A 27,472-nucleotide genomic window follows, 5' to 3' on the forward strand; every position below is an offset into this window, starting at 1 on the left:
TGCCTTTTTTCCTAATCATTGTGTAGGTTTTACTTTTGGATGAACCAACTGCTGGTATGGACCCATGTTCTCGGCACATTGTTTGGAATCTCCTGAAAAACAGACAAGCCAATCGGGTAACAGTATTCAGTACTCATTTCATGGATGAGGCAGATATTCTTGCTGGTGAGTTTTGCTGTGGCCCTGTGGGACACATTTACTGGGGGCTTGCAGAGTGTAAATTAGAACTTTATTTAGCATATAAGGTGAACAGGTGCTCCTTCCGCTGTCAGTAGACAGCAGAGTTTTCTCTCTTTAGTCATGCCATTGTTTTATGAGTAGACTGCCAGTCCTCAGAATAAAAATGCCTGGTTTTGTTTCTAGATCGAAAAGCTGTGATTTCTCAAGGGATGCTGAAATGTGTTGGCTCATCTCTCTTCCTCAAAACCAAATGGGGAATTGGCTACCGCCTGAGGTATTATTTTTTAGTTTATAAGCCACCTTCCTTGTGTCATGTTATATTTGCTTTGTCTTCCCCTTAAGGTGTAGGATAATTTAAAATTATCCTACTAAATTTTTAAAGGTTTTATTTTTCTGTCTTGTTTGGGAAGATCAGATATCACTTTCACCCTGTTTCGTTGCTCTGTTGGCTACGCTTTCAAAAATTGGCAATGAAGAAACAAAGGTTTTAAAATACTTTGTATTTTTAGTATGCATATCGATGGGTATTGCAATATAGAAGCTACAACAGCCTTGATCAGACAGCATATCCCTGGAGCTAGCTTGGTACAACAGAATGAACTGCAGCTTGTGTATACCTTACCTTTTAAAGACATGGACAAGTTTTCAGGTATGATGCTATTGTAATTCAGTGCTGAGCTAATGTGGGGTGGGGGGAGAGGAGGAAATCAGCTGATCATAATGGTACCTTCAGAGAAGTATGTTGTCATTTTTCTTCATATATTGTGATAGACCCAGGCCAGTTGGGTATAGCAGAGTAGAAGAAGGCAGATATACTGGCCACTGGATAATAGTTTTCTGTTCCCTGACTGACCAGAGCAGGGGCTGCTCCAGGCTAGGGTGGACACATGACTCCAATTAGCCTGCAAAGAGTCAGCTGAAGCCGTTAGGCTAATGAGAACACCTGACTCCAATATATAGAGTCAAATCCTCCTCTGACTCATTTTTAAATTAATTTTAACTCATAAGCTATTTAATGGACTTACTTGTAAGTTCTCACAAGATTCATTCTGTACTTAGAGAGTAAATGCTGTTGTTTTGGGGAGAATGTGCTGGGTTTCTCATACCTAACATACTGATTAAAGATCTGCTTTAAACGCAAAACTCATCTCAGCATTAACTGTAGCACCATGACTTAGGTCTCTGTAATTAACATGTTGTACGTACATTGTGTGTATTCATTGAAGAGTCTCACCTTGTGGGGCACACTGTCTTTTTATTAAATCAGAGGCAATTCTGGTGGGCAAATGTAATTTTGTTGCCAAGCAATCACATTATTTCACCTCTACAGGATTATTTTCTGATCTAGACACTCATTCACATTTGGGTGTTATTACTTATGGAGTTTCCATGACAACCTTGGAGGATGTGTTCCTGAAGCTGGAAATTGAAGCAGAAATTGATCAAGCAGGTGAGATGTAACTATAATATTTACCGTTTTCTTTGTGACTTGATCAGTTGTGGTTAATTTTTGTAAGATTGTATTTAGCACTTTTCACTATGAAAAGCAGAAATAATAACAAAAATGTCCTATCATAGAATATTACTTCAAACTGTATGTGACGCTTACGATCACATGCTGTTGTGGGCTCCTTGAAATATCTGACCAGAACAGCAAACAAAGGGCAAAGAAGTTGGAGAATGATCCCTGTCTGAAGTCCAGAGCTGTACAGGTCTTGTGCTGACCCACTGTATAGGGATGAATTTCAGGGTCCTTAAATCTAATGTCCTTCTTTTTTTTTTAATAAGGTAGATTTTTGTGGCCAAAAGTTCAAAAATATACTTTTCCCTATGGGACTTTGCATTTGCATTCAATTGCGGACACAGGAAATACAATTTAGATTTCCAGCCACTTGATTTGAAAAAATATATTTGTACCTGTAAATAGAATTTAAATATCTAACCATCATTTATACCCACAATTATTTGCACCCCATATGATTGTGGATGTAAAATCAGAGGCCTGTTTGAAAAGCTTCTTGCTATCCTTTAGGAGATTACTCCAAAAGTAAAGCAATACCCTTCTAGTGTCCATGTTTAATAGATAAAAGTATCCTCACCTTTCTAGGCTTCGTTGTTAACCACAGGGTACTGAACTATCCTATACCTGGAAAGCTGTTTAGAAAGAGTTTAACAGCTGAATAATCCATGATATCTAGCAATATTGGTAGTTACGTAGGCTAAATTAATTAGGCTAATTAAAATCTCTGTCTTTTGGGTGTATGCTGGTTGCGTAGGGGATCAGAAAGGGGTTTTTCTGCTTCTGTACAACATTGCACAGTTTGTTTAGAGGCATTGTACAGACTTTCTACCACCATCATTTGGCTACTCCTGAAGGCAGGATACCACATCACATGGTCCAGTGACTTGATCAGGAAAGGTAAATCATATGTTTCCATTTCTATCCCCCTTTCTTTCCATATAGATTATAGCATATTTAATTCCCAGTCAGCAGGCGAGGAAATGGATACAAAATCATTTGATGAGATGGAACAAAGCCTACTGATACTCTCTGAGACGAAATCATCTGCAGTAAGCAATACCGCTCTCTGGAAACAGCAGGTGTCTACTATAGCAAAGGTTCACTTCCTTAACTTAAGACGTGAAAATAAGTCAGTGGGAATTATGTAAGTATTAAGATGGCTTCCCGTTTCATTTACCAAAATCCATTTATGAGTGTCAGAAGTTCAAACATGCTTAGATATGTTTTAGTAGTTTGTTTTATACCTGTGGTGTATAACGTAGCTTTTCATCATGGTTTTTAAACTGGACATTAAGAATGTTAGATGAATTGGAGGGCGTGACATTGGAGTTAAGCTCTTTAGTTTATGGAGACGATGTCATATAACTGGCAGACATGTTTGAATTAATCATGGTGTTCTTTGCTGCCATGGAAAATCAGCGTAGTAGGCTTGAACGTACAATGAAGACATAGTGGTTGCATCTTGGAAAAGGGACGTTAGAGAAAGTGTTGAAATGCAGAAGACGTAGAACAAGTGGAATCTTAATATGTGCTGCGGAAGCTTGATCAGTGCCGACAATTCCACCAAGGATTAGGCTAAAAGATGTGGCTTAGCCATGAGTGCTGCACAGAAACAGATGAAAATATGGACTGATCAAAACATTACATTTGGTACCAAAGTGAAAATTTATCACACCAGTGTACTAACAGTATTACGCTAGGGTCTGGGAGCAGCTGCATTAAATGAAACAAACATCAGAAAGTTGCAGGCAGTAGGGATGAGAGTTTTTTTGAAAGATGGCAAATGTAAAGTGGAATGATTTTAAGACAGATGAAGTTAAATGGCGGGGGGAGGATGTGAAATCAGGACATGGGAGTGATTACAATCAAAAAGATCGCAATGGTGGGGACACTGTAGAACAGGGTTCTCAATCTTTTCCTTTGTGAGGACCCCCACAAAATACTATAAAAACTCCAGGGCCCAGCGGTGTCGGCTCTGGGCCGGGGGTGGGCCCTTGGGCATCAGTATAGTTTGACTTCTGTTTTGGGTGGGCAGGGATTCGGGCTCTGGATTTTAGCCGCGGGGCCCCACGGCCCCTGTGAAAGGGTTCACAGACCCACTGTTGAGAACCGCTGCTGTAGAAGACAAACAGCTAATAGGATGCCAAAGAAAATAATGTAGAGACAACCAAGGTCAGTCTGACCTAGAGGCTGACCACTGCCTAGATGGTGTGACATCATTTGCCGGGGCATGATCAGGCTGGGTTTATCGGAGGAACAAGATCATGAACAAGAGTGAAGGGTGATGCTGTGCTCCCCGTGTCTGCAAAGATGCCTTTGGGGGAAAAAGAGGATGATGATGATCGTGTGTAATGTAGATAAGCATGGCTATCATAATACTTGCTGCTGCTGTTGAATATTTGCTTCCCTGGGCATGAGCCTCTTCTGTAGGTAACACTGATGATAATATGATGTATATACTATTTTGGTTACATTGCTGCCTGCTATAGCCTCCAACAATCACTTCCTTTTTTCCAGAGCAATTTTGAATTATGGTAAGAAGTGAATAACGAGCTTTGCCTTTTATATGTTTAGTTTTCGTTAACTGTAGTCTGTGGACTGAATCGGGGTATTCATGATTAGACTTCCATTAACTGAAATGATAATGTCTGTATCTATAGTGGGTCTGAGGCTGACACCTGAGGGACAACTTGTTTTGAATAATATGCAAATAATGTGGATCAGTTTCCACTGAACTTTACTTAAATCACTTTATTTCTTTCAGGTTGTTGCTTTTTTTAGTTTTTCTTGCAGTTCAGATTTTGATGTTTCTTATACATCACTACTTCAAAAATTCTGTGGTTCCCATCAAACTTTCCCCAGATTTGTACTTTCTGAAGCCTGGAGAAAAATACAACAAGTACAAAACAAGTCTCCTCCTTCAGAACTCCACAGGTGAGAAGAAAAAAAGCAAATACAGTTATACTGGATTACTGTCGTGTATTTAATACTCCAGCTTTAAGAAGGTGTTTTTAAACATAACATCCCATTGGTATGAGAGATTAAAATACACATAACGTGAAGGGAGGTGGAATGTAGCCTGGAGCTACAAGAATGATCACTGCAATGAATGGCTGGTGGTTGAATTTTTTTTAATTTGCAACTTAGAGAACATAAAAGCATCTAATATTCTTTAACATGGGAACATTCCAGTGTTAATCAGTCATGGGTGATGACTAAAGCTGAATGAACCTCTATCCAAACTTGATTCAAACCAGCTGTCAGGAGCTGTATGATTAAGATCCAGAAATTCTTCAGGTTTTCCATTGTGGGGCATTCTGACTCTGTATGCTGCTGTGGGAATGAAAATGGCTTTCTTAAATGACCCACCCATGCAATTTAAGGGTGGGACTTTCAGAAGTTCCCAGCACTGATGTCAGTGGGAGCAGAGTTAGGCCAATGCTGAGCACTTTTGAAAAGTCCACCTTAAAAGTAGCGTGGTTAAATTCCATATCCATCCACCCTTATTTTTTTAAGGTTTTGCTGGGTAAAGTCTATGGACCTCTAGTCATGACAATAAGAAAAACACATTGGGTGTCCAGTATCTTAGACACACGCCGTTTGTATACCTTATAACCTCCGTTTTCTGAACCCTGAATTCCAAAAGAGAGTGATGTCCAATCCATGATAAATGACTCCAGTTAAAACGAGTCTCTCTCACTGAAACCTTGAGTATCCAAACTTATCCATGTGCCCTGTGGTATTTTTATAATCTATTTCTGAACTATAATTTACTTTAATTTGATGAACACAGCAAAAAAACCTTCCTTTTTTCTACGTTTTTTGTGTGGATGTTGAAGGAGGGAACTAAAATCAAAACATAAGCACTATTTAAAATATTTGAAGAGTCTATACATGTAGAAAAACAACAATAACTTCTCATAAAGAAGATTATATGGGAGAACTACTCTCTCTCTCTCTCTCGTTATCTTGATATAAATGCGTTCATAATTTCGGTGTAAAGTTTGCGTGCAACCAGATACTTTTGTGATGAATAGTCATGTCTTCTTCCTTATTGCCTTATACAAGGATCAAATGTTGATGATCTCATCAGTGCTCTCAGAAGCCAGAAGATATTGACTGAGATGTTCAATGACAGTGATTACGTGTCGGCTGCACCCCACAGTGCAGCTTTAAATGTGTCGCTTTCAGAACAGGTAAGGAAGATGGGCCCGTGTTTTGGTGCTGCTGGCCTTTTCTGGGTACCTCAGAAGTAGTTTTTGGTGCTCGGTTCTCTAAAAGATGTTTTCAGGAGATGATACGATTGCTCATATTTAAATTAGTGCTGTTACACGATCACAGAATACCATTTATTTAAATATTTTTGGATGTTTTCTGCATTTTTCAAATATATTGATTTCAGTTACAAAGTGTACCATGCTCACTTTATGTTTATTTCTGATTACAAATATTTGCTCTGTAAAAAACCAAAGAAATTGTATTTTTCAATTCCCCCATTACAAGTACTGTAGTGCAATCTCTTTATTATGGAAGTTGAACTTACAAATGTAGAATTATGTACAAAAAAAACCTGCATTCAAAAATAAACCAGTGTAAAACTTTGGAGCCTACAAGTCCACTCAGTCCTACTTCTTCAGCCAATCGCTCAGACAAGTTTGTTTACATTTGTAGGAGAGAATGCTGCCAGGTTCTTGTTTACAATGGGACAGGCGTTCTCATGGCACTGTTGTAGCTGGCGTCACAAGATATTTATGTGCCAGATGTGCTGAAGATTCATATGTCCCTTCATGCTTACACCACCATTCCAGGGCACATGCGTCCATGCTGATGATGGGTTCTGCTTGATAACAGTTCAAAGTAGTGTGGGCCAATGCATGTTCATTTTCATCATCTGAGTCAGAGGCCAATAGCAGAAGGTTGATTTTTTTTTTCTGTAGTTTCCACATCAGTCTGTTGCTCTTTAAGACTTCTGAAATCATGCTTCATACCTCTCAGGTTTTGGAAGGCACTTCAGATTCTTAAACCTTGGGTCGAGCACTGTAGCTGTCCTTAGAAATCTCACATTGGTACCTTCTTTGCATTTTGTGAAATCTGCAGTGAAAGTGTTCTTAAAATGAACAGCGTGTGCTGGGTCATCATCCAAGACTGCTATAACATGAAACATATTGCAGAATGCAGGTAAAACAGAGCAGGAGGTATGCAGTTCTCCCCCAAGGAGTTCAGTCACAAATTTAATTAACACATAATTTTTTTAACGAGCGTCATCAGCATGGAAGCATGTCCTTTGGAATGGTGGCCGAAGCATTGAAGGGGCATACGAATGTTTAGCATAAACATAAATACCTGGCACATAAATACCTTGCAATGCCTGTTACAAAAGTCGCCATGCAAATGCCTGTTCTCACTTTCAGGTGACATTGTAAAAAAGGGGGCAGCATTAATCCCCATAAATGTAAAGAAACTTGTTTGTCATAATGGTTGGCTGAACAAGAAGTAGGACTGAGTGGACTTGTAGGCTCTAAAGTTTTACATTGTTTTGTTTTTGAGTGCAGTTGTGTAACAAAAATATCTACTTTTGTAAGTTGCACTTTCACAATAAAGAGATTGCACTACAGCACTTATATGAAGTGAATTGAAAAATACTATTTTTAAAATCATTTTTACAGGTCAAATATTTGTAATAAAAATAATAATATAAAGTGAGCACTGTACGCTTTGTATTCTGTGGTGTAATTGAAGTAAATATATTTGAAAATGTAGAAAAACATCCAAAATATTTAATACGTTTCAATTGGGACTCTATTGTTTAACAGTGCAATTAAAACTGCCATTAATCGCAATTAATTTTTTTTGAGTTTGCGTGAGTTAACTGCAATTAATTGACAGTCCTAATTTCAATTAGAGTGATAGTAACAGTTAAATATAGTCTGTGCTATGCACCCGAACCTCCACTAGCCTTTCCAGACACTTAGGGTTTTTAAAGAATAAGTTAATTCTAGAACTTTTCAAATGTGGGGTAATGAAGAAATGAAGAAAATACTGCTTTCTGCCTGGCAGAAGATAGCTTGTCTATTAATAGACTGGAAATTTTAGCAAGGTAAACATACCTTCAGTATACTAATTACACTAGCTTAGTAAAATTTCCATTGCACATTTTTCCATATTGAAATCAAAAGTCAAGAGAGAACTTACTTAATTTGTTTTTATATGCCTGACAGTATGTAAATGCATGGCATTCTAAATCAATTATTTCATTTGTAAGTTATCCAGAATGCTGTGTTTACAGTCTATGTGCCTGGGATGTGAAAACATGAATGGTACCACAAGTGATTACATTTCTAGCTGAATCTAAGACTCATTCTTTGGTGTAATTGACATTGATTTCATTTAAATAAAAAACAAACCCTCAGATTTGCAGTCCTTCTAAACGCCTTTCATTTAAAAAATAAAATAAAAGATATTTTAGCGTATGATAACAATGGATTAATACTGTAAATGAGGGAATTTTTTTAAGTATATTTTACTTAAACGGTCTTTTTGATTAAACATCAAAAACATCTGGGTGTTTAATATATTAAATCTGTGCACCCAACACGGTCTCTTTTCATATTAGACTGTCAGCTCATTCTCAGTTCACCTTCGCAGCTCACCCAAACTGCTCTTGCAACAACGCTCTAGTATGGAAAGAGAAGTGCGTGTCTTGGAGTGCGTGTATTAATATGTAAATCAAAGCACTGTCTTTCAAGTCCAACGTGTGATCTGAAGTGGAAGAACATGGTAAGGTTTGAAGAAACATGGATTGTACCTCATGTTACTAAGAGGAAACAATTTGCAACACGAAGGTCCTGCCTTTTGTTCCCATTTCTTGGTAAAGTTAACATCAAATTCCTCAGCGAGTGTAAATTGTTATAGCTCTGACTTCAGTGGAACTATAACTGTTTATACCAGTTGAATATCTGCCCCCGTATGTCCACAAGTGTGATCTGAGGAAGAGCTCGGTGTAGCTCGAAAGCTCGTCTCTCTCACCAGCAGAAGCTGGTCCGATAAAAGATATTACCTCACCCCCCTTGTCTCTCAAAGACCATGGGACCCAACCCTGCTGCAACAGCCGTGCAAACAAGTATTAAAGTTAGATAACAACCAACCTTGTAGCTAAAGGGCACATTTTCATAAAGTTATTTTCATTGGAATTAATTTGGTTACGTTTCTGCCCTTTAGATTGTGAATATTTGTACTGCATTACTATACTTTTTAGGTTTCAGAGTAGCAGCCGTGTTAATCTCTATTCGCAAAAAGAAAAGGAGGACTTGTTGCACCTTAGAGACTAACCAATTTATTTGAGCATAAGCTTTCGTGAGCTACAGCATCTGATGAGGTGAGCTGTAGCTCACAAAAGCTTATGCTCAGATAAATTGGTTAGTCTCTAAGATGCCACAAGTACTCCTTTTCTTTATACTTTTTAGTAAGTTCTATATTGTACAAAGGGTTTCTTCCAACAATAACCTTCAGTGCTAACCTTCATGTTGCAAATTTAACGTGGAAAATATTTTTCTTTGTAGAGCTCCATTTTTACAGCTGTATTCAACAGTACTATGGTGCACTCTCTGCCTGTTTTGATGAACATCATTAGCAACCTGTTTCTCCGCAACTTAAATGTGACTGAGAATATTCAAATCTGGAGTAACCCATTCATTCAAGTAGGTGGAGTTCAAATCAGGAAGTATCATAGGCTTAAAATTGCCTAATTACAAAGGAAACGATAGCAAAATCACAGTTGTGCATGCAGTTTTGTGGCTTTGACTATTTAGGCACTTCTTGAGGCTAGCCCTATATTGGAGCATGTGACAAAATGTAGCTATAAGTCAGAACGATTCAATGAATTTCTAAGCGTGGCCATTTAATTCAAGCCGATTTTATTACTATCTTTTTCACCATTTAAAGCTTCTAAGGTAATTAAATATTGCACATTAAGCAGTACAGCTTTGAATTTAAAAAATCATATTCAGATTTTTTTAAAGATAATTATACATAGTAAATATTTATATTATAGTGATGCCCGAGGGCCCCAATCCAGGGCACTCTACGAACATAGAAAAGAGATGTTCCCAAATCTAAGGGCACAAACAGAGCATGAGTAGGGGGTTGAAATATGACACAAACTCAAATTAGTAGGGTGATGAACTAGCACACCTTTGTTGTACTGTAGGTTTGGGCGTTTTTAACTGGTGGTTGGAGGTAGCAAGAAAAGGAGTGGGAAAGGGAGAGGGCAAGAGGAGTGATCAGAGCTTGTCACCCACCTAGCTTTGATTAGACTGTGGTAGAGGTGAATCATAAGGAGCGTTCTGGAACAGGATAAGGTAGAATTTTATCAGAGTTTTTCCCATGTATAAGCACACAGTTGTATAGGGTTGAGCTGATGGGCAGTAAAGGCTGGGAATGTTGGCGGAACGAAGGTGGAGGTCAATGTTTTGGTGGGTTAGTAGATCACCTGGGTAGGGTGGATCTCAGTTTTGAAGGGCCTTAAAGATAAAGACAAAGCGTGATATTCTAGTCCTGTTGAATTTAATGGGAGTTATGCCATTGACTTAATTGGGGCCAGGATTTCATGGGGAGGTGAACAAGGAGCCAGAAGAGAGACTCAAAATGTGCGATAATGTGATTAAAGCAACAAGATTATCTTAACAGCAGAATTCTCAATAGACTTGAGAGGAGCAAGGCTGCAGTAATCAAGGATAGCAAAGAGGCAGTTACAGTAGTCAACTACTCATAGTTGCCATTTTCTTTCTCTTCTGACCATATTAATTTTATAAACTGCAGAAAAATCTGCACAGGACTTTTATAATAAGTTGTAACTAAAGTGACATTGTTAGGAGTCTAGGTACAAGAGCACAGGAAATCATGTTTAGAAACTTTAAAAAAAAAGTTTGAGGAGTTGTTTTTTGTCTCTAGTATATTCTGATTTCCCAGTGCCGAAGTCTAATTATTTTTCAGGAGACTGATGACACAGTTTTCAGACTGGAGGCTTTTTTTCAAGCGATGTTACTAGGAATCATTGTAACGGGGGTGCCACCATATTTTGCCATGGAAAATGCAGAAAACCATAAGGTAATCTTCAATTTGAACTATGCAGTTTGGGTCATTTTAAATCTTCAGTAAGTAAACAAATATAAAACCTTCTTCTAAGGCCATTACTGGATGATATAATCATGCAGTAATAACTTGGTAATGGCTGTTGTCTGGGACGCAATGGTGGGATTATTCGTAGAGTATACAACAACTTCAGAACCAAGTGGTGTGTCAGGACTCCTCAATTTTCAAATAAATTTAAATGTGTCTGTTTACTGGATGCACCTACCCCAAGAATAAATGTACATAAAGTTATATTTTATATAAGACTAACAAGTAGTTGCAGAGACAAATTATATGACTCAAATACGAATGTGAGCAGAAACAAGGGATTTTTGCATATAGAAGAACTAGCTGTAGATTTGGAGATGGAATTGGGCACTCTAGTCTTTTCATAACCTACTACCAGCTGGATGCCTAGCTGAAACTAAAGAAAGTAGGATCATAGAGGGCACTCAGTCCATATTCCTACTGGGTGTTTTGCTTCTATCCTTCTTCCCAAAACTAGCAAGTTCTTTTGTGGAAAAATGTGGATACACAGACCTCCTCCCCTGGCACCTAAAAATTGCAAATTGGGAATAACTCCAGTGAAGACACTAGAATGACGCTAGTGTAAGGCCTGTATATTTGAGAGCAGAATTAGGCCCAAGTTATGTAAGCATTAATAAGAATTAACATAACTGCCATTTGTGGCATTTTTGACACCTTTTGTAATTTTATTTCCTCTAACAGATCAAAGCCTACACTCAGCTTAAGATCTCCGGTCTTTATCCATCTGCCTACTGGAGTGGACAAGCAGTCATTGACTTTCCTTTATTTTTCATTATTCTTGTTCTGATGATAGGAAGCTTATTTGCATTTCATCATAGTGTTTATTTCGATACTTGGAAGTTCCTTGCTGTTGTAAGTCTAGTTTTATTTACTTCTCTGTTCTCATTAAAGTTCTTTATCAAAGTGTATAAGAAATATGACGTGTTCGTTTTTGTTTGCTGGTCGGAAAAATTTCACCCAAATGGAATTTCACTGGAATTTGCCAGATCGCTGAAATCTAAATGTTTCATGGAGGCCGTTCAGTTTTGACAAAGTTCTGACAGAACCCGGCCTGCCAGGCAGATTTCTGTTGGAAACTTGACTGGCTTCCTACTAGCATGCCCACCTGCTAGGCTACTGGGGTTTCCAAACTCCCACCTTCACAGCAGCCTGCCTGGCAGATAGACAGGGAGCTGAGAGCCCCAGCTCCCACACTTACGGCTCCTTAACAGCTGAGGCTACAAGAGTCCCCTGTTCTGGGGAAGCGTGCCAGGGTCCCCTGCCCTGAGGCTGGGGATCCCAGGCCTTCCAGGGTCCATGCTTCTCGAGCCAGAGCTCTTCTCTTAGGTGAGAACTATGAAACTTTGAGTTTTCCTTTGAGCTTTTTGTACTTGGCATGCTATCATTTGACTGCGGTTCCATCCCTCCCTCCAACATGCCTGCTCTTGTTTTAATTTCTGCAAAAGTTTGTGAAATTAATCGAGGATGAAACTTGCAATGCTTACCAAAATATGCATATCATTAGTGTTTATGTGAGACCCGATAGTGCCACTTGAGAAACGATTTAAAGAAAAGATTTAAATTTAACTGAGAGATGGGACTTGCTGCCCTGCTTGCATTTTTTAGCAGACAGTTTTAATAGCACATATCGTGCTGAGTACAGCATCTCAAAACAATTAAATTAGCTTTTAACTGACAGAGGATCAACTGGAGATGAAAATGTATTCTAAAAGTATTCAGGCATTTACAAAATAAGTGTCAATAACAGCTTTGTACCCCTGGGTATACTGAGTATTCTGACAGCATGGTATATGATGAGTCTTTCTAAGAAATGTCTTTTTTTTTCCCTTGCAGATCTTCTGCCTTATTGGCTATGTACCATCAGTAGTGCTGTTCACTTATGTGCTCTCTTTCACCTTTAAAAAAGTGCAAAATACCAAAGAATTTTGGTCGTTTATTTTTTCAATGGTAAGTCTGCCTCTTGTTGTATTCAGTTAACTTTAAACATGTTTTCCCCTCAAGCCAAATCTACATTTTTTTTCAGTTATCATTTTTGGAAAATAATTCTCTCATATTTAAACCATTTGACATTGCTCGAACTTGCATCTGAAAAGGAAAGAAATTAAGTAAATGACAAATGGTTTAACTATGAGGGAATATACATGTTTCTTTGCTTCTCTTCCTTGCCACAGCAACACACGCTTTTGAAGAGTTATACTCAGTGTGGAATAAGACAAGGGATTACTTGTCACAATCTTTGGGCAGGCTGTTCTTTCAGAGAACATCTTCCGGTCCCTCGAGGGCTACCAGAAAGGGGTGCAAGCCTGTGCCTCCACTTCTCTTTGGTGTAGGATCCTGCAAGCCAACCACTTTCCAACCGGGTCTCTGGATTACACTTCTCTGGATGCCAACCATGTTACCTAGTAGGTGCAGCTGAGCCAGAGTTCTATTTTGGCAGCCAGTGGTCAGTAATAGTATGCAGAAGCAGTTTCTTCAGAACAAAGATGCTCGGATGGTACACACAGTTGAGAGAAGTGGATTTAAAAATAACAAAGACCTATATGCATGTTGTCTTACCCATATTTGGCATTCCCCTACGTGGGCATGACAATGTTGGGGTCCCCCATTCTCTCTGGGCATAACTTGCTCCCAGACCCTGGGTCTCAAGTCAGTCTGTCTGTATGTCAAGCCTTGCTACGTGCTGACTGTGTCCCTGTTAGCTTCCAGCTGAGCTGACCACTTCTTCCCTCCCTTTCTGCCAGGCAACCTTTTTAACCCCTCAGTGTTTTTTTTTCATATCCACCCTAGCCTTGAAATAGGAAAACGTGCTCATTTGGTCGGTGCCAGCCAGGTAGGTTCTTTCCCCCAGTTGAAGGCCCAGTGGGTACCTGAGAAGCTGTCTCATCTGTGTCATTGTTTTACCCATCCTAGGTACCTTTACAACCCCCCATTAGAGCCTGTTTTAACTGCACTGAGTCAGGCAGCAATATAAAATTGAACAAGGAAACCGAATCATACATAATATTCCTAAGAAATAATACAGACAATTTTCTAACTTGTCACAACTTGTATTAAATATTATGACCATGTCAGTTTGTGAGATAGGCTTGGATAAAAATACGTGGCTTTTTTTTTCTTTTCTTTTTTTTAGACTGCTTTGATCTCTACTGCTGTCACTGAAGTAGCATTCTTTCTGAGATATTTCATGGTAACCACCATTTTTCATTATGTCTTCTGTGCCTTCATTCCCATCTATCCTCTTATTGGATGCCTGATTACTTTTATAAAGGTAAGCTTTTGGGGTCTTGGGATGTTGGCTGGTTCCTTTTTATAAGGAATTTAACTTGAGAACTTTGAAAGTCACTTCAAGGGCCCTAGTACATGGGCTAACAGAATACATACATACATACATATATACATACATACATATAAAGTGAATGGGGAGTTTTGCCTTTTGCATTGACCTGTAATATACCTGATGGCCATTTAATGGGTTATAAATAGCACCAGCTGCTGAAAAAGTTGCTTTTATTATCCCCTTGTTGTAAGCTAAATGTTTTATTTTCAGAATCTGGAAGAAACAGAGCATTTGTTAAATACATAAAGGCAAATTCCATGTCCCTCTGTCTGTGGAGTTGAGCTGTTTTGATTACTGGGAGCCTGCAATTGACAAAATACATTGGTCCTGATTCTGATCTCTCTCTCTACATCCATGTAAGCAAGGAGTGACTCCACAGAAGTCAGTGGAATTGCACTGATGTAAAGCCAATGCAAACCTGAATGAGGCTCATAAAGTGTATAAATAAAATGTCTTAAATAGTTCATTATAATTTGCATTTAAATTTAGTTGTAAAATGTGGCATTTGATGAAAAGTTTTTTGTGTCAATATTCGTCACATTGTCAGGTATCGTGGAAACACCCACAAAAGAATGAAAAATACCATGACCCCTGGGACAAACTCTTGGTAGCAGTTATCGCGGTAAGCACCAGTTGTTTGTCAAATACGTTAGGAAATGTTAACTTTGAATGAAAAGCCACTTCGTAAAGACATTCCTGTTGTAAGGTGTTTAAGAATTTTATTTTTGCTTATAACAGATAGTGGATTAACTACTGCTCTGCAGCCAAAAAATGATTACAGAATAGGCAACAGCGGCGTAAACTGCCCCACTCCCTCAGCTCAACACCTACCGCCCCAGCAGTGTGGCTCAGCCCTACCCTTGGAAGATAAGACTGCTGATTGGGATCATGGAAGAGTTCAAACTTTGTGTGTTCAGTCATTAGCCTCCCTATTGAGTCTGCCAACGAGTGCCCAGCTGAGATGTTGTTTTTGTGATATAGTCTCTTGTCTGCTAGGAACTGGACTGAGACATACTGACTCATTTAACTGAGGCCAAGTTACAGCCTTCACGTAGTAATAAAGGGTCTGGCCTATGACAGATTTGAGTGGATCCTTTAAAAGAGAAAGTTGTCATATCCAGTTTACTTAAAATAACGTTTTCCTCTCCTCTCTGTTCTGTTTTGTGGGCCAAACTTCAAAAAACCATTTCAGAAATATTAATTAAAAAGTACTGATTTAAAACATATTTCACTCTTAAATAACTCATTTCTATTTTATACAAAACTGGAAGTATATTTTAATTATAACAACACAGAGCACTTATGCCATATGAAACAGTTTTTGGAAATATACCCATCTGACTTCCAATGGAATTAATTAGTGACGTGATTTCACTGCCTTGGAGTCTGTCATGAACACCTTCCTGCTGCGAGGGAATCAACATTTCATAGAACTCATCCCAGGGACAACTGTTTTGGCCTCAAGGGGCTAGAAATGTTTTGATTAACTGTAACTGTTTTTCTGTCTGTTTTAGCCTTATTTGCAGTGTGTAGTGTGGCTGTTCCTCCTGCGATATCTTGAAGTGAAAAATGGAGGTAAATCGATAAGAGAGGACCCATTTTTCAGGTCTGTGTTGGTTAATAGGATCTCTTCTTATTCTGTATTGAAAAAGCCATCTTAAGATAGTATTGGTAGCACTAACTGGGAGTAGCTAATGTGCAGCAGAAGGCACACCAAAGATAAAACAAAAATCCTTTTGTCACTGGAGTAATAAGTCCTACTGCATTATCCTGATGTTTTAAAACAGTGCAGACATTGCTTGTTCTGTACTGGCAATCATCCTTATATCAATACGTATGTCTCTGACATAATTTAGATAATTCTTTTCTGCTAGAACGACTAATATAAGGATCATTCCCTCATAACATTTGTGTGTCCAACTCATGTTAACTCCATAAAATTGTAAGAGCGGCCACACTTGGTCAGACCAACAGTCCATCTAGCCCAGTATTCTGTCATCTCACAATGGCCAGTGCCCAAAGCTTCAGAGGGAATGAACAAAACAGGGCAAATCTGAGTGATCCATCCCCTGTTGTCCAGTCCCAGCTTTTGGGAGTTGGAGATTTACAGACAGGGGTTGGATCCCAGACTGTCTTGGCTAATAACCATCAATGGACCTATTCAATGTGAATTTCTCATTCTTTCTTTTTTTAATCTAATTATACTTTTGGCCCTCACAACATCCCATGGCAATGAGTTCCACTGCACTGTGTGAAGATGTGCTTCCTTATGTTTGTTTTAAATTTGCTGCCTGTTAATTTAATCAAGTGACCTCTCGTTCTTGTGTTATGTGAAGAGGTAAATAACACTTCCCTACTCGTTTTTTCCACACGATTCGTGATTTTATAGACCTTAATGGTTTCCCACCTTGTCTCTTTTTTCTAAGGTGAACATTCGCAGTCTTTTTAATTTTTCCTAGTACAGAAGCTGTTCTATACCCCTAATCATTTTTGTTGCCCGACTTTTCTCCAATTCCAATATATCTTTTTTGAGATGAGTGACCAGAACTGCATGCAGTATTCAAGGTGTGAGCATACCATGGATTTATGTTGTGGCATTATGATATTTTCTGTTCTATTATCTATCCCTTTCCTAATGGTTCCTCACATTCTGTTAGCTTTTCTGACTGCCATTGCACAGTGAGACCTCAGTTAGAAAGACCTACAGGTAAAAATTACAGGAAGGGAGCATTAACTGAAATAAGTATTATGTTTAGGGAAAAATGCTTGGTTTTCTAGACATCATTGATCACTAACAGATGTTATCAGACATTATCCACTAAATGGAGACAAAATATGGCAATGTTTTATGCATTATACCAGTGCAAAATATTATAGTATATAGAAGTGTTCTGGCTTTTAAATGTAAGAGCTTGTAACTGAAGCTATTCACGTACTATTTAAGTAAAAAATTTATAATTGCTGGCTTACTATAACTGACAATGGTGGCACTAGAATGTGTGGGCCAGATCCTGGGCTCTTAAGTCCCTTTTGTAGGTAGGTAGCTGAGGATTCTTTGGGCATATTGGATATGCCAGAGGTGAGAGGGAAGAGGAGCTGGAGTGGCTGCTATGACAACTTAGAGCAGCCCTTTGGTTGAATGGCTGCTTCTCTGAGGATCTAGTCCTATATGCAAACACTTGTTACGTACTTGACCTTTATTTTTAAAGGATTTTCAGAATTATGACTGGGAAGAACCTATTACCAAGCTTTAATGCAAATATTTATATTACAAAACAATAGATATGCCCTCTGAAACAGATCTAATTCAAAATTTTAAACTGGCATTAATGAAGTGTGTTTATTGCCTTATACTGTTTGACAGTTCAACATTTACATTTTCATTTAACCAGCATGAATAGTATTCAGAAATCGTGCATAAAAATCTGGATAAATGTCGCCGATTTGCATTGGTTCATAGTTTTAACAATCAAGTGGTGATACATATTATGCCAGGTATAATACTTTAAAAGAAAAAGAGCACCTGGACTGTGTCTTTAAACACCAATAAATTATGGCTTTGACAATCCTTACACTTTGATCTAAGTTTAAATTGTATTCATCAGCTATATAAAAGCAAGTACAATATGCAAATTAATTATCCAGGCAGAAGATATACCTATCTCTTAAAATATTGAAGGAAGACCAATATTTGGACAATTTCAGAGTTCTGTCATTATGCAGACAAGGGCCCTGATCTTGCAAACCTTACCTCTGGGGGAATTCTGAGCCACTGTGCGTGCGCATAATTAATACGCTGTGCATATTTTTAATATTTTTGCATAGAAACAGCTTCTGCTGAAAAGTTTTGGCAATTCTACCTTATGCCCACCAGAGGGTGCTGTGGCAATAGAACACAGCAGCCGCTGCCAGTCAGCTAGGGAGGAGAAAGAGCCTGCAGAGCCTTCTTCACAGCGCCTGTAGGCCAGGTCGGGAGACAGAGGCTAAGGGGAGACAGACAGTGTGGGGCTGCTGGGGGCAGGGGTCACAGATAGGGGCTCATAAGGGCTGGTGGGGGAGGACAGCCTGGGACAGGGGCTGAATGGGAGTGGAGGTGCAGGGCCACAGGAGGAGGGAGGTGCGGGGCCACATGGGGAGAGGGTGCAGGGCCACATGGGGCTGGCGGGTGGCTGAGTGGGGGCACAGAGACACATGGGGAGGAGGTGCAGGGCCACGTGGGGATGGGGGAAGTAGGTGACTGAGTGGAGGTGGAGGGACACATGCAGATGGGGGGGAGTGGGTGTCTGAGTGGGGTGAAGGGACACGTGTGCCTGACTGAAAGGGAGAGGCTAGGGGTCAGCCAGGGTCTGCATAGGGGAAGCTCCCTAACAGTCCCTCCCCTCCCCTCCCCTGCCAAAAAAAACCTCTTCCATACTTTTTCCACCCATACCCAACAACCCTCCAAGTTCACACCCAGACATCTTCCCAGCAATTATTTCCCTCTCCCTCAGCTCCTCCATTACCCCTCACTCCCCCCAGCTTTTTCACTGCTTCTGCGGGTAGGTGGGTGTGGGAAATATGGTTCTGTATTGTAGTTTAAATGAATAATTACTCAGATTTCTGTATTAATATGGCTAGTAAGAAATCTATTTGTCGTCAAATATTTTCTGAATCTTTTTTGTTGTCTGTATTGTTACAGACATACTTGCTGACAGGTATTTTGAAATAAATGACCAAAAATAATTGAAACTGGTGTGATTATATGGTGTTATTTTAACAAATAAAATATGCAGAATTTTGCAGAATTTGAAAATACTGTGTGCAGAATTTTAATTTTCTGTTGCAGAATTTTTAACTTTTTGGCGCAGAATTTCCCCAGGAGTAAAACCCTTGTAACTGGTCAAATACCTGCTCATATGTGTTAACAGGATTGGGGCTGTAGTGGGAAAATTTTGACTATGGGCTGTGGCATCTATCTGCACACTGTTCCTAGAGGCTAATAGAAATTGTACAGCTATTTCATCATAAACGGCTTTGGAGATTTACCCCATTCTTTATAACAGTAAGACCAGTGTAACCATTGTGAAATAATTTTAATATTCACCAGTTTCTGTAGCTAAGAATCAACAGGAAAGGGCTTTGTTTACGTTTAAATGACCTGATTTTCTATGGCGTGACCTAGCAGTAGCCTTACTTTAGTGCAGTTTTTTGGCTTATTCCCTTTGATCGCAGTTCTTTTTAAGTGACAACTGAATTTTATTTTTTTAAAGACTTGTTTGCCACTGATTTTTTTTCTCCCCATTCACATATGGCTAATTGCATGAGTTTATTGCCTAACAAACGCAAAGGACTTGATCTTTCTGTCCATAATCAGGGAGCTCTCCAGTGAAATCCCTGGGAGCTTTGTCTGTTTAAAGACGACTGAACAGAAATTAATATTTGTTCCTCTCTTTAGAACTACTACAAAGATCAAAACATGGAAATTTCAAGATGATCCACATAATGAGAATGAGGATGAAGACGTAAAGGCAGAGAGGTTGTGGGTTAAAGAAAAGACAAGCTGCCAGAGCTGTGATGAGGTAATTGTGTAATTATGATTGAATCACAGGGGACAGGGTGAGATCAGATAAAATTGCTGTCAAGAAATCAACATATGCCAGCTCTGAAATAATAAATTAATGCTTAATTGGAAAGATTAGAACTAGATATTGTTTTTGTCTTCTGAATTAGTTACTTCTTTGAATTATTTTGTATTAAAAAGATTCAGATGAGCAAATAGGATTCTATTTTTTTCACGTGAGTTGACGTCAGTACTTATTTTCTTTTGTTTCCAGTGCCTTCCTTGTGTGTGTCAATTTATTTGACTTACCACCTCTTACCCATGGAAAAACCTAGAATTATTGCCCTAAGAACAGCTCTGTGTCTGGTTGGGTTGGTACTTTTAGATTCCAAGCTAATGGGTACTCACACTTCGGGCTAGTAGGAGTTAGGTGCATCATGCCACTGAGATCAAGCCTTGAGGAGGAGGAGATGTGCTGTGTATTGCATATGAGCAGCTCTGAGAGCAATTTTGAGCATAATTCTGCTGCTGCTTCCCAAGAGTTGTTGTCTGCATAGGGGTCAGGTGCAGAATCGGACCCTTAAAATGGTTTTGCAGCAGATAGAGACAATGAGGACTTAGAAGTGAAAAACAGGGACTCTGAGTGGAGATAATGGTGATAACCCCTGCTTGTCCCTAAGTGTAGCCATGGTGAAGCAGAAATGTAATGATTTACTAAGAAGACAGGAATATCTAAATCTATCTGTCTAACCTCGGTAAATGTAAAAAAACCCCATACTTTATTGCGATAAACTATCAGTTTGTCCATTGGCGCGAGTGCTTTTGTCATTTATATTTTAAAAAATAATTCAGTTATTATATTATCTTCTGTTTTTTAGAAACCAGCAATTCTGGTCAGCAGTCTGCATAAAGAATATGATGAAAGGAAGGATTTTCTTCTTGGGAGAAAAATAAAGAAAGTGGCAACTAAACACGTCTCTTTTTGCGTAAAAAAAGGTTGGCGTTAAATTAGTTACCATTGAAGTACTATATTTTGTTCCTGGAATGCATGGGTAACACCTTGTCTGTCATTTATGTATTTATTTTATTCAGGAGAAATACTTGGATTGCTAGGACCAAATGGAGCTGGAAAAAGCACACTGATTAACATGCTGGTGGGAGACGTTGAACCAACTGCTGGCCAGGTGCAGTATGTCGCTGCGAACTAATAGAAAAGGAATTGGGCTATCTATTTTTTGTTTGTTGTTTTCTTACCATTTTGGTCACCAGCATCTCTAAATAGTTTTTGGTCTTTATAGAGACAAGCAAAACCTATGAAAATACTGTTGAGTAAGGCCTGTCTTTTCCACAGGTGCTGATGGGAGACTGTTCTTTAGGATTGAATAGTGAGGATCATTCTGCTAAATTTGTGGGATATTGTCCTCAAGTAAATCCACTTTGGCCAGATATTACGTTGCAGGAGCATTTTGAAATATATGGATCTGTCAAAGGAATGAGTAAAACTGATGTGGAAGAAGTTGTAAAACGGTAAAAATGAATTTCAGCATTTTTTGCTTGCACTCATATTTTAGCTGGGTTCTAGTAGGTTAATAGTCTAACAATAGATGTCATAGGTTTCTTGTGCTCTGTTTTTGTCTGACTATAGTAGACTGCTTTTAGCAGTTTTGAGCAAGAGGTGACTATGGTTTGGAAGGGACAAACCCAGCAATATTTAATGCCTTTGATTTTTATATATATATCTTTATTTCACCTTGAAAACATCCAGCTTACTCAGTGATTTCTAAGTGAGAGGCATAAGATGTAGCAATGTAAAAACTTTTATAAGGATTTTTTTAAAAAACATTAGAATAATTTTTGTAATTAGCGGAGTAACCAGTTATTTAACAATTGTACTAAGAGAAATGACAAAGCATGTTTTGAGGATTAATAATCTATCTGCTTTCTTAAACAATGTTCTCAGTGATTGATGAGACAGATATTGTGCATTGGGTGTTTTGCAGCATTGCAAGTGCCCTAGAGTTGAAAAACCATCTACAGAAAACAACAAAGAAATTAGTGGTTGGAATTAAACGCAAGGTATGAAGAAGGTTTTAAAAGAAGTTGAATTCAGTATTTTCATAACATGAGGCCTATTGTGTAATCATATTTAACCTTCCTTCTTTCATGTCAGTTGTGTTTTGCGCTAAGTATGCTGGGTAATCCCCAGATTACGTTGCTAGATGAACCATCTACTGGTATGGATCCTAAAGCCAAACAGCACATGTGGTGAGTGTAACATTATGCCACACTTTTTTAAAAAAAGTCTACATTGTAGGATAATATGATAGTAATATTCTTACTCCAAAGCTCACAGTGGTAACATGCCATAGATTAGTATAGCCAAATCATGTATTTATTCTTCTTTCCAGTCATGTGAATAACTTGCTGTTAACATTAAGGAAGGCTACCTCTGTGCACTGCCAAGAATCTAGCTTTGTATAAACTGCTTTCCTCTGCATGTTGTCTTCAAATCATTTGCAGATTAATAGCTTATTTCCCTTTGAAGATAAATCTTTCATTTGATTTATAACAATCAAAAGCATACATTCGCAACTCAGTGCTTTCACAGCAACTTAAAATTCATCATAATTAGAATACAATGGACAAAAAGAATAGACTCCTCCATAATATCGGCCCATTGAGGAATAATAAATCGAGCTCCTCAAATTCATCCTCTTCCTGCAGCTGTCCCTCCCCAGATGCCTAAGAAAGTAGGTAGGCTTTGTAATGTGATGGGAAGGAGAGTTCGTTTAAGAGTTGTGGGACTCTCTTGGGTAATGCGAAGCTACAAGGTTAAACCAAAGGAGCTCCAGTTTGAGTTCCTCTGCTTGTCACCAGTGTGGTAACAAAGAATGGAGAAAGAGGCAGTGCCTCTGGAAGCCAAGTAGCAAACCATTTTGTGTTTTTGATACAGGATATACCATGCTTGTCATAGTAATATCCAGGGGATGAATTCGAGAGCCAGCTGACAAATTGCAGAACCATGTGATAAAAGAATTTATCATGCACATTTGATCATTGCAACTGCTCTTTTCCTGCTAACCCATCTCTCCTAGAACTTACTCTGACAATCCAAACTTCTGAGTAGCTTCTTTCATCATTTTAAAGAAAAATAACCCACCAAAGAAATGTTTCCTCCTTTCTCCCCAAATTGTGAAATTTCCTCCCAGAGGCCAGCATAGGCAAGATTTAATACAGGATCAGTAACTGCTTCTGTGTGCCTACCCAGTATTGACTTTGCATTTTAAATTAGCGTTTTCTTTTAATAATAAGGCTGTTGGGATTAAGAGACTAGTGGGCATCCAAATCCCTGCAAAATACTGACATTAATATATTTTAATTGAGAATAACTGAAAAGAAATATATACATTTGCTTTTCTTTGCCCTAGAATGAAAAAAGCTGATCATGTGGCTGAGGAGTTTGTGTTAATTATAACTAAAGTATTATTTCCCCAACATACGACATGTCATGTTAAAGGTAATTTGTAGCTGTAGTTATTATTTTTCATTCATTTTCAGGAGGGCAATTCGAGCAGCATTTAAAAGCAAAGAGAGAGCAGCTATTCTGACCACTCATTATATGGAAGAGGCTGAAGCTGTGTGTGATAGAGTTGCAATCCTGGTGTCTGGACAGTTAAGGTATTGAGGACTTTAGTCGTCCATGGATATTTGGAACTTTTGCATAAGAGAAACATGGTGTCTCTCAGCTTGAACACATTTATAGCATTCAAAAAGTACAGCCACATTTGTATTCATCTCAAGCCTCTCATAAAATCATGCGTCCGATGAAGTGAGCTGTAGCTCACGAAAGCTTACGCTCAAATAAATCTGTTAGTCTGTAAGGTGCCACAAGTCCTCCTGTTCTATTTGCGGATACAGACTAACACGGCTGCTACTCTGAAACCTGTCATAAAATAATCTAATTCCTAAAAAGAAACGATTGAAAACAGCTCTGCTATATATTTGTCTCTATATTTGTCTCAACGATCTGTAGGTGTATTGGTTCAGTTCAGCATCTAAAGAGCAAATTTGGCAGAGGCTATTTCTTGGAAATTAAATTAAAAGAAACAGCAGGCGTACAACAGGTGGCGTTTCTTCACAGGCAGATTTTGCACATCTTCCCAAATGCAAATCATCAGGAAAGGTAAAAAGTTATTAAATAGAGCGATGAAATACAAGTTATTAAATACAGTCCTTACAAGGAAAAATATATATATGTATTAATGCATGCTTCATTTTTGTCAGTGTGTTATGAATAAGTAATTAGTGATATCATGTTATCCACATTTTAAATAAAATATGTACGAAAATAAGCCTACAAAAGAAAACATGTCGTGAAAGCTAGCAAAGAAAAATACCTTTATTGATAGCAAGACCAAAATTATGCTTTTGTAACAGTTGTGACCTGGTAATTTCCTTGCTGAGAGTGACCTCTTTCCCACTCCAAGAAATATGGATGGTACGTATAGTCCTGCAAATGTCTGAGCTGCCTTCAGCCTCTTCTAGGAGTGCTTGGTCCACATCCCTTTTATCCCGTCATCAAGAGTTCTTCCATAAATTTATTCGCAAAAAGAAAAGGAGTACTTGTGGCACCTTAGAGACTAACCAATTTATTTGAGCATTAGCTCATGAAAGCTTATGCTCAAATAAATTGGTTAGTCTTTGAGGTGCCACAAGTACTCCTTTTCTTTTTGCGAATACAGACTAACACGGCTGCTACTCTGAAACCTGTCATAAATTTATTGAAACACTAAATTACTTGAATTTCTGTCAGTGGATAAATGCAAACTCTTAACAGTAATATCTTCTTCTAATTTGTTTACTGTTCACAAGGACCCAGGAAAAGCCTATCCTAGAAATACTGAAAGACTTTTTTTCAGGTGGGGCAGTATTTGGTGGAGAGGTCAATCTCAGAAAGGAGATCATCTGGTGACAGATTTTTCCATTCTGGATCTTTACCCCTGCCCCGGTCCAAGAAATTTGGGATGTAACAAACACTTGGCAGGTGACTCTGTCAGCCTCTTAATTCTTAGGATGTGACCTTGGAGTTTCCCTTTTTAAATGGACTAAACCAGGTGGTTGGGAGATTTTTGAACTGTCCACCAAAGAGAATACCTGATAAGTGAGGACAGTGCAGATGATTCTGTCTCGGGTGCCAAAGGGGGGTGACAGAATTTTGATGGTGTCTTGAAAGGAGTCCTGGCTGGTGCGTCTGGTTCTGGCCTTTGTCAGGTTAGTGGACCAAATAATCTGATCCACAATGGCAATTCCTATGTCCCTGTGTCACTATATGATTAGCTTGCAGTGCTTTGCCTACTCCTTGAGAAAATGAACTTACGCTTAGTCATGTGAAACTTTTTTTCTTTCCTTTTGCTTTCAGCAATTTTGGTTTGGGAAAATCTCACACTGTATTTTATGGGTTTTTTTTCAGTTTTGCCTCCATTTTGGCATATAAAATTCCAAAGGAAGATGTACAGTCGCTCTCTCAGTCTTTTTCTAAACTGGAAGAAGGTAAGGCCAAGTATTTGCCAAGCAAACAAGGTAAATAGAAATCATTTTGCCTATTGTGCAGCTTGAAATATTCTCCCTGATCCTGTGTACCATGTACCGCTACTCTTCTTCACATCTTTCCTCAAAATCCACTTGGTTCAGTTAGCTTTTTAATGCTAACCTCCGCTCCATGACTCCTGCCCTTTTAACTTTATTTCCTCATAACCCATTAACTTCTATAACCCTGCTGTACTCTTAACCTATGTACACAATTCAAGGTAAAAAGAACTAAACAGATGTGAATGCAACAAGGACCTGGTTCAGTTCCCATCTCAGTCTATAAGTACCTACAGTGGACGAATATATTTAATTCTAGAGTGTTCTTTAATCCAGCAGACAAAGAACACAACAAGCTTCAATGACTGAAAGTTGAACTTAAAAAAAAATCAAACTGGATATAAGGTGCTAATGTTTAACTGTAAGGCTAATTGTCCACTGGAACAGATTGCCAAGAGATGTGGTAGATTTTTCATTGTTTAATCTTTAAAGTCAAATTGGATGCATTTCTTAAAGAGATGCTGTGGTAAATCAATGGCCAGATGGCATTTTATGGCCTGTGTTATGCAGTTCAGAGTAGATTAACATAATAGTCCTTTCTCACCTTAACATCTCTGAATATGTAAAGTCAGTGGTGTTGATCAGACCCCAAAAGTTTTGTATCACTGTAATCTTGTCTTTCCCATATGCCCACCGCCAAATGCACACACTTTTGTGAGTCATTGCAATATTGAACTCAGATTATGTATTCCTTTTGAAAGAAACCCTTTTTGTATTTGTCTGAATATCTACTCTCACAGCCCTGGCGCTGTACAGATAATTTAAACATCATCCCTAGGAGTCTGCGAACTACATTGTATTAGCATATCAGTTCAAAATGCCTGGAGCTTATCCCCTCTCCCCCCCCCCTTTTTTTTTTCTTTTTGCAGGGATATCAGGCTATGGCTAGGAGGGGTCACTGGGTTTCTCAGTGGGAATGGAGAAAGTTTATGGTGGTTGTAGCCTGTTATCACAGAGGTTAGGGCGTGGGAGTTGAAGCTAAACCCATAACAGTTTTTACCTGTGGAATAAGACCTTGCTGCTCCTCATGCAGCCCCAAGACACCTTCAGTGGGCGAGACTGACTCCGTACATGAGAGGAAGGTCTTGGAGAGGATTGTGACTGGATACGGGGGTACCCAGACACCTTTAAGGCTTGCAAAGAAAATAGGCCATAAGGACTGAGGATCAACAGATTGAATGTTGATAAATATATTCCATGGTATAGTGTTAAACCAGTTCAGTAAAGATGCAGCTAGAGTCCGTTACACAAGACATAGTGTCGCGGGTTTTTTGGTACTGCTGGATGGATGACACTGTCAGTGATTCTTTTCCACGTCTAATTTCTACGACTGTGTGGATGCCACCTTCCAGTCTCTATTCCAATCCCCTCCCACTCTGGAGGCAACCTAAGACCGGAACCAGTTGCTCTAACATGGCATTGCACTGAGCTGGGCCATCTAATTGTAAAACTCCTCTGTATTTTTAGTGAATTTAACAATAGATATTTGAATCATTTAATAATAAAATAAAGTCCTTTTGAGGCATTTGATGATTAATTGTTCTTAAATGTGCATTCTTTTAATCTTTTTAACAGCCAAACATGCCTTTAATATCGAGGAGTACAGCTTTTCTCAAGCAACCCTGGAACAGGTATAGGAAGCAAATTTTATTTCATAATTGTAAAAAAAAAAAAAAATCTGTGGATTATAGTTTTATAGGGTAAAATTTTCAAAAGGGCCAAGTAAGAGCTGAAGTGCCATTTCCAAAAATGAGATAAACATTTAAGAACATAAATCCCATTGACTTTCAAAATAAGAGTGTAAGTAAGAGTCAAAAACAAAAGGCATGGAAACTACAACGATTGGAACAAAGCAAATCCCTGTCGTTAGGAATTACTAACTTTTGATTAAATAAATTCCGTGTCATTTGCCTGTGCAAACTGGATAAATCCATGGATTTATTATTGCTGATACTGGGTACTCTGCAGCTTGCATCTGGTACAGGCTACTTCTTCTTCTGTTGTGTTATAGTAACAAAGAAAGCTTAACTCTCCATTCTGAAGGGTCAGTATACCTATTCAGATACTAGTG

At 38.6% G+C, this 27,472-nt stretch overlaps 1 protein-coding gene across 2 annotated transcripts in view; it reads left to right on the forward strand.

Moving 5' to 3' along the window:
* Positions 1-27,472, forward strand: part of ABCA5 (ATP binding cassette subfamily A member 5) — a 56,585-nt gene that overhangs the window by 27,633 nt on the left and 1,480 nt on the right. For both annotated transcript variants that reach the window (XM_074972167.1, XM_074972168.1), the window contains 24 exons: positions 27-165; positions 364-454; positions 690-829; positions 1,511-1,630; positions 2,645-2,846; positions 4,467-4,636; positions 5,771-5,898; positions 9,262-9,399; positions 10,694-10,807; positions 11,561-11,731; positions 12,713-12,826; positions 14,010-14,147; positions 14,764-14,838; positions 15,731-15,822; positions 19,651-19,774; positions 20,634-20,751; positions 20,848-20,939; positions 21,107-21,282; positions 21,756-21,831; positions 21,926-22,020; positions 23,314-23,433; positions 23,789-23,938; positions 25,226-25,305; positions 26,977-27,032. In XM_074972167.1, coding sequence (XP_074828268.1) covers positions 27-165; positions 364-454; positions 690-829; positions 1,511-1,630; positions 2,645-2,846; positions 4,467-4,636; positions 5,771-5,898; positions 9,262-9,399; positions 10,694-10,807; positions 11,561-11,731; positions 12,713-12,826; positions 14,010-14,147; positions 14,764-14,838; positions 15,731-15,822; positions 19,651-19,774; positions 20,634-20,751; positions 20,848-20,939; positions 21,107-21,282; positions 21,756-21,831; positions 21,926-22,020; positions 23,314-23,433; positions 23,789-23,938; positions 25,226-25,305; positions 26,977-27,032 — 2,919 coding nt within the window. The remainder of the gene's footprint in view (positions 1-26; positions 166-363; positions 455-689; positions 830-1,510; positions 1,631-2,644; positions 2,847-4,466; positions 4,637-5,770; positions 5,899-9,261; positions 9,400-10,693; positions 10,808-11,560; positions 11,732-12,712; positions 12,827-14,009; positions 14,148-14,763; positions 14,839-15,730; positions 15,823-19,650; positions 19,775-20,633; positions 20,752-20,847; positions 20,940-21,106; positions 21,283-21,755; positions 21,832-21,925; positions 22,021-23,313; positions 23,434-23,788; positions 23,939-25,225; positions 25,306-26,976; positions 27,033-27,472) is intronic.

This window comes from Natator depressus, chromosome 14 (assembly GCF_965152275.1).
Source record: "Natator depressus isolate rNatDep1 chromosome 14, rNatDep2.hap1, whole genome shotgun sequence".
Classification (NCBI taxonomy): domain Eukaryota; kingdom Metazoa; phylum Chordata; order Testudines; family Cheloniidae; genus Natator; species Natator depressus.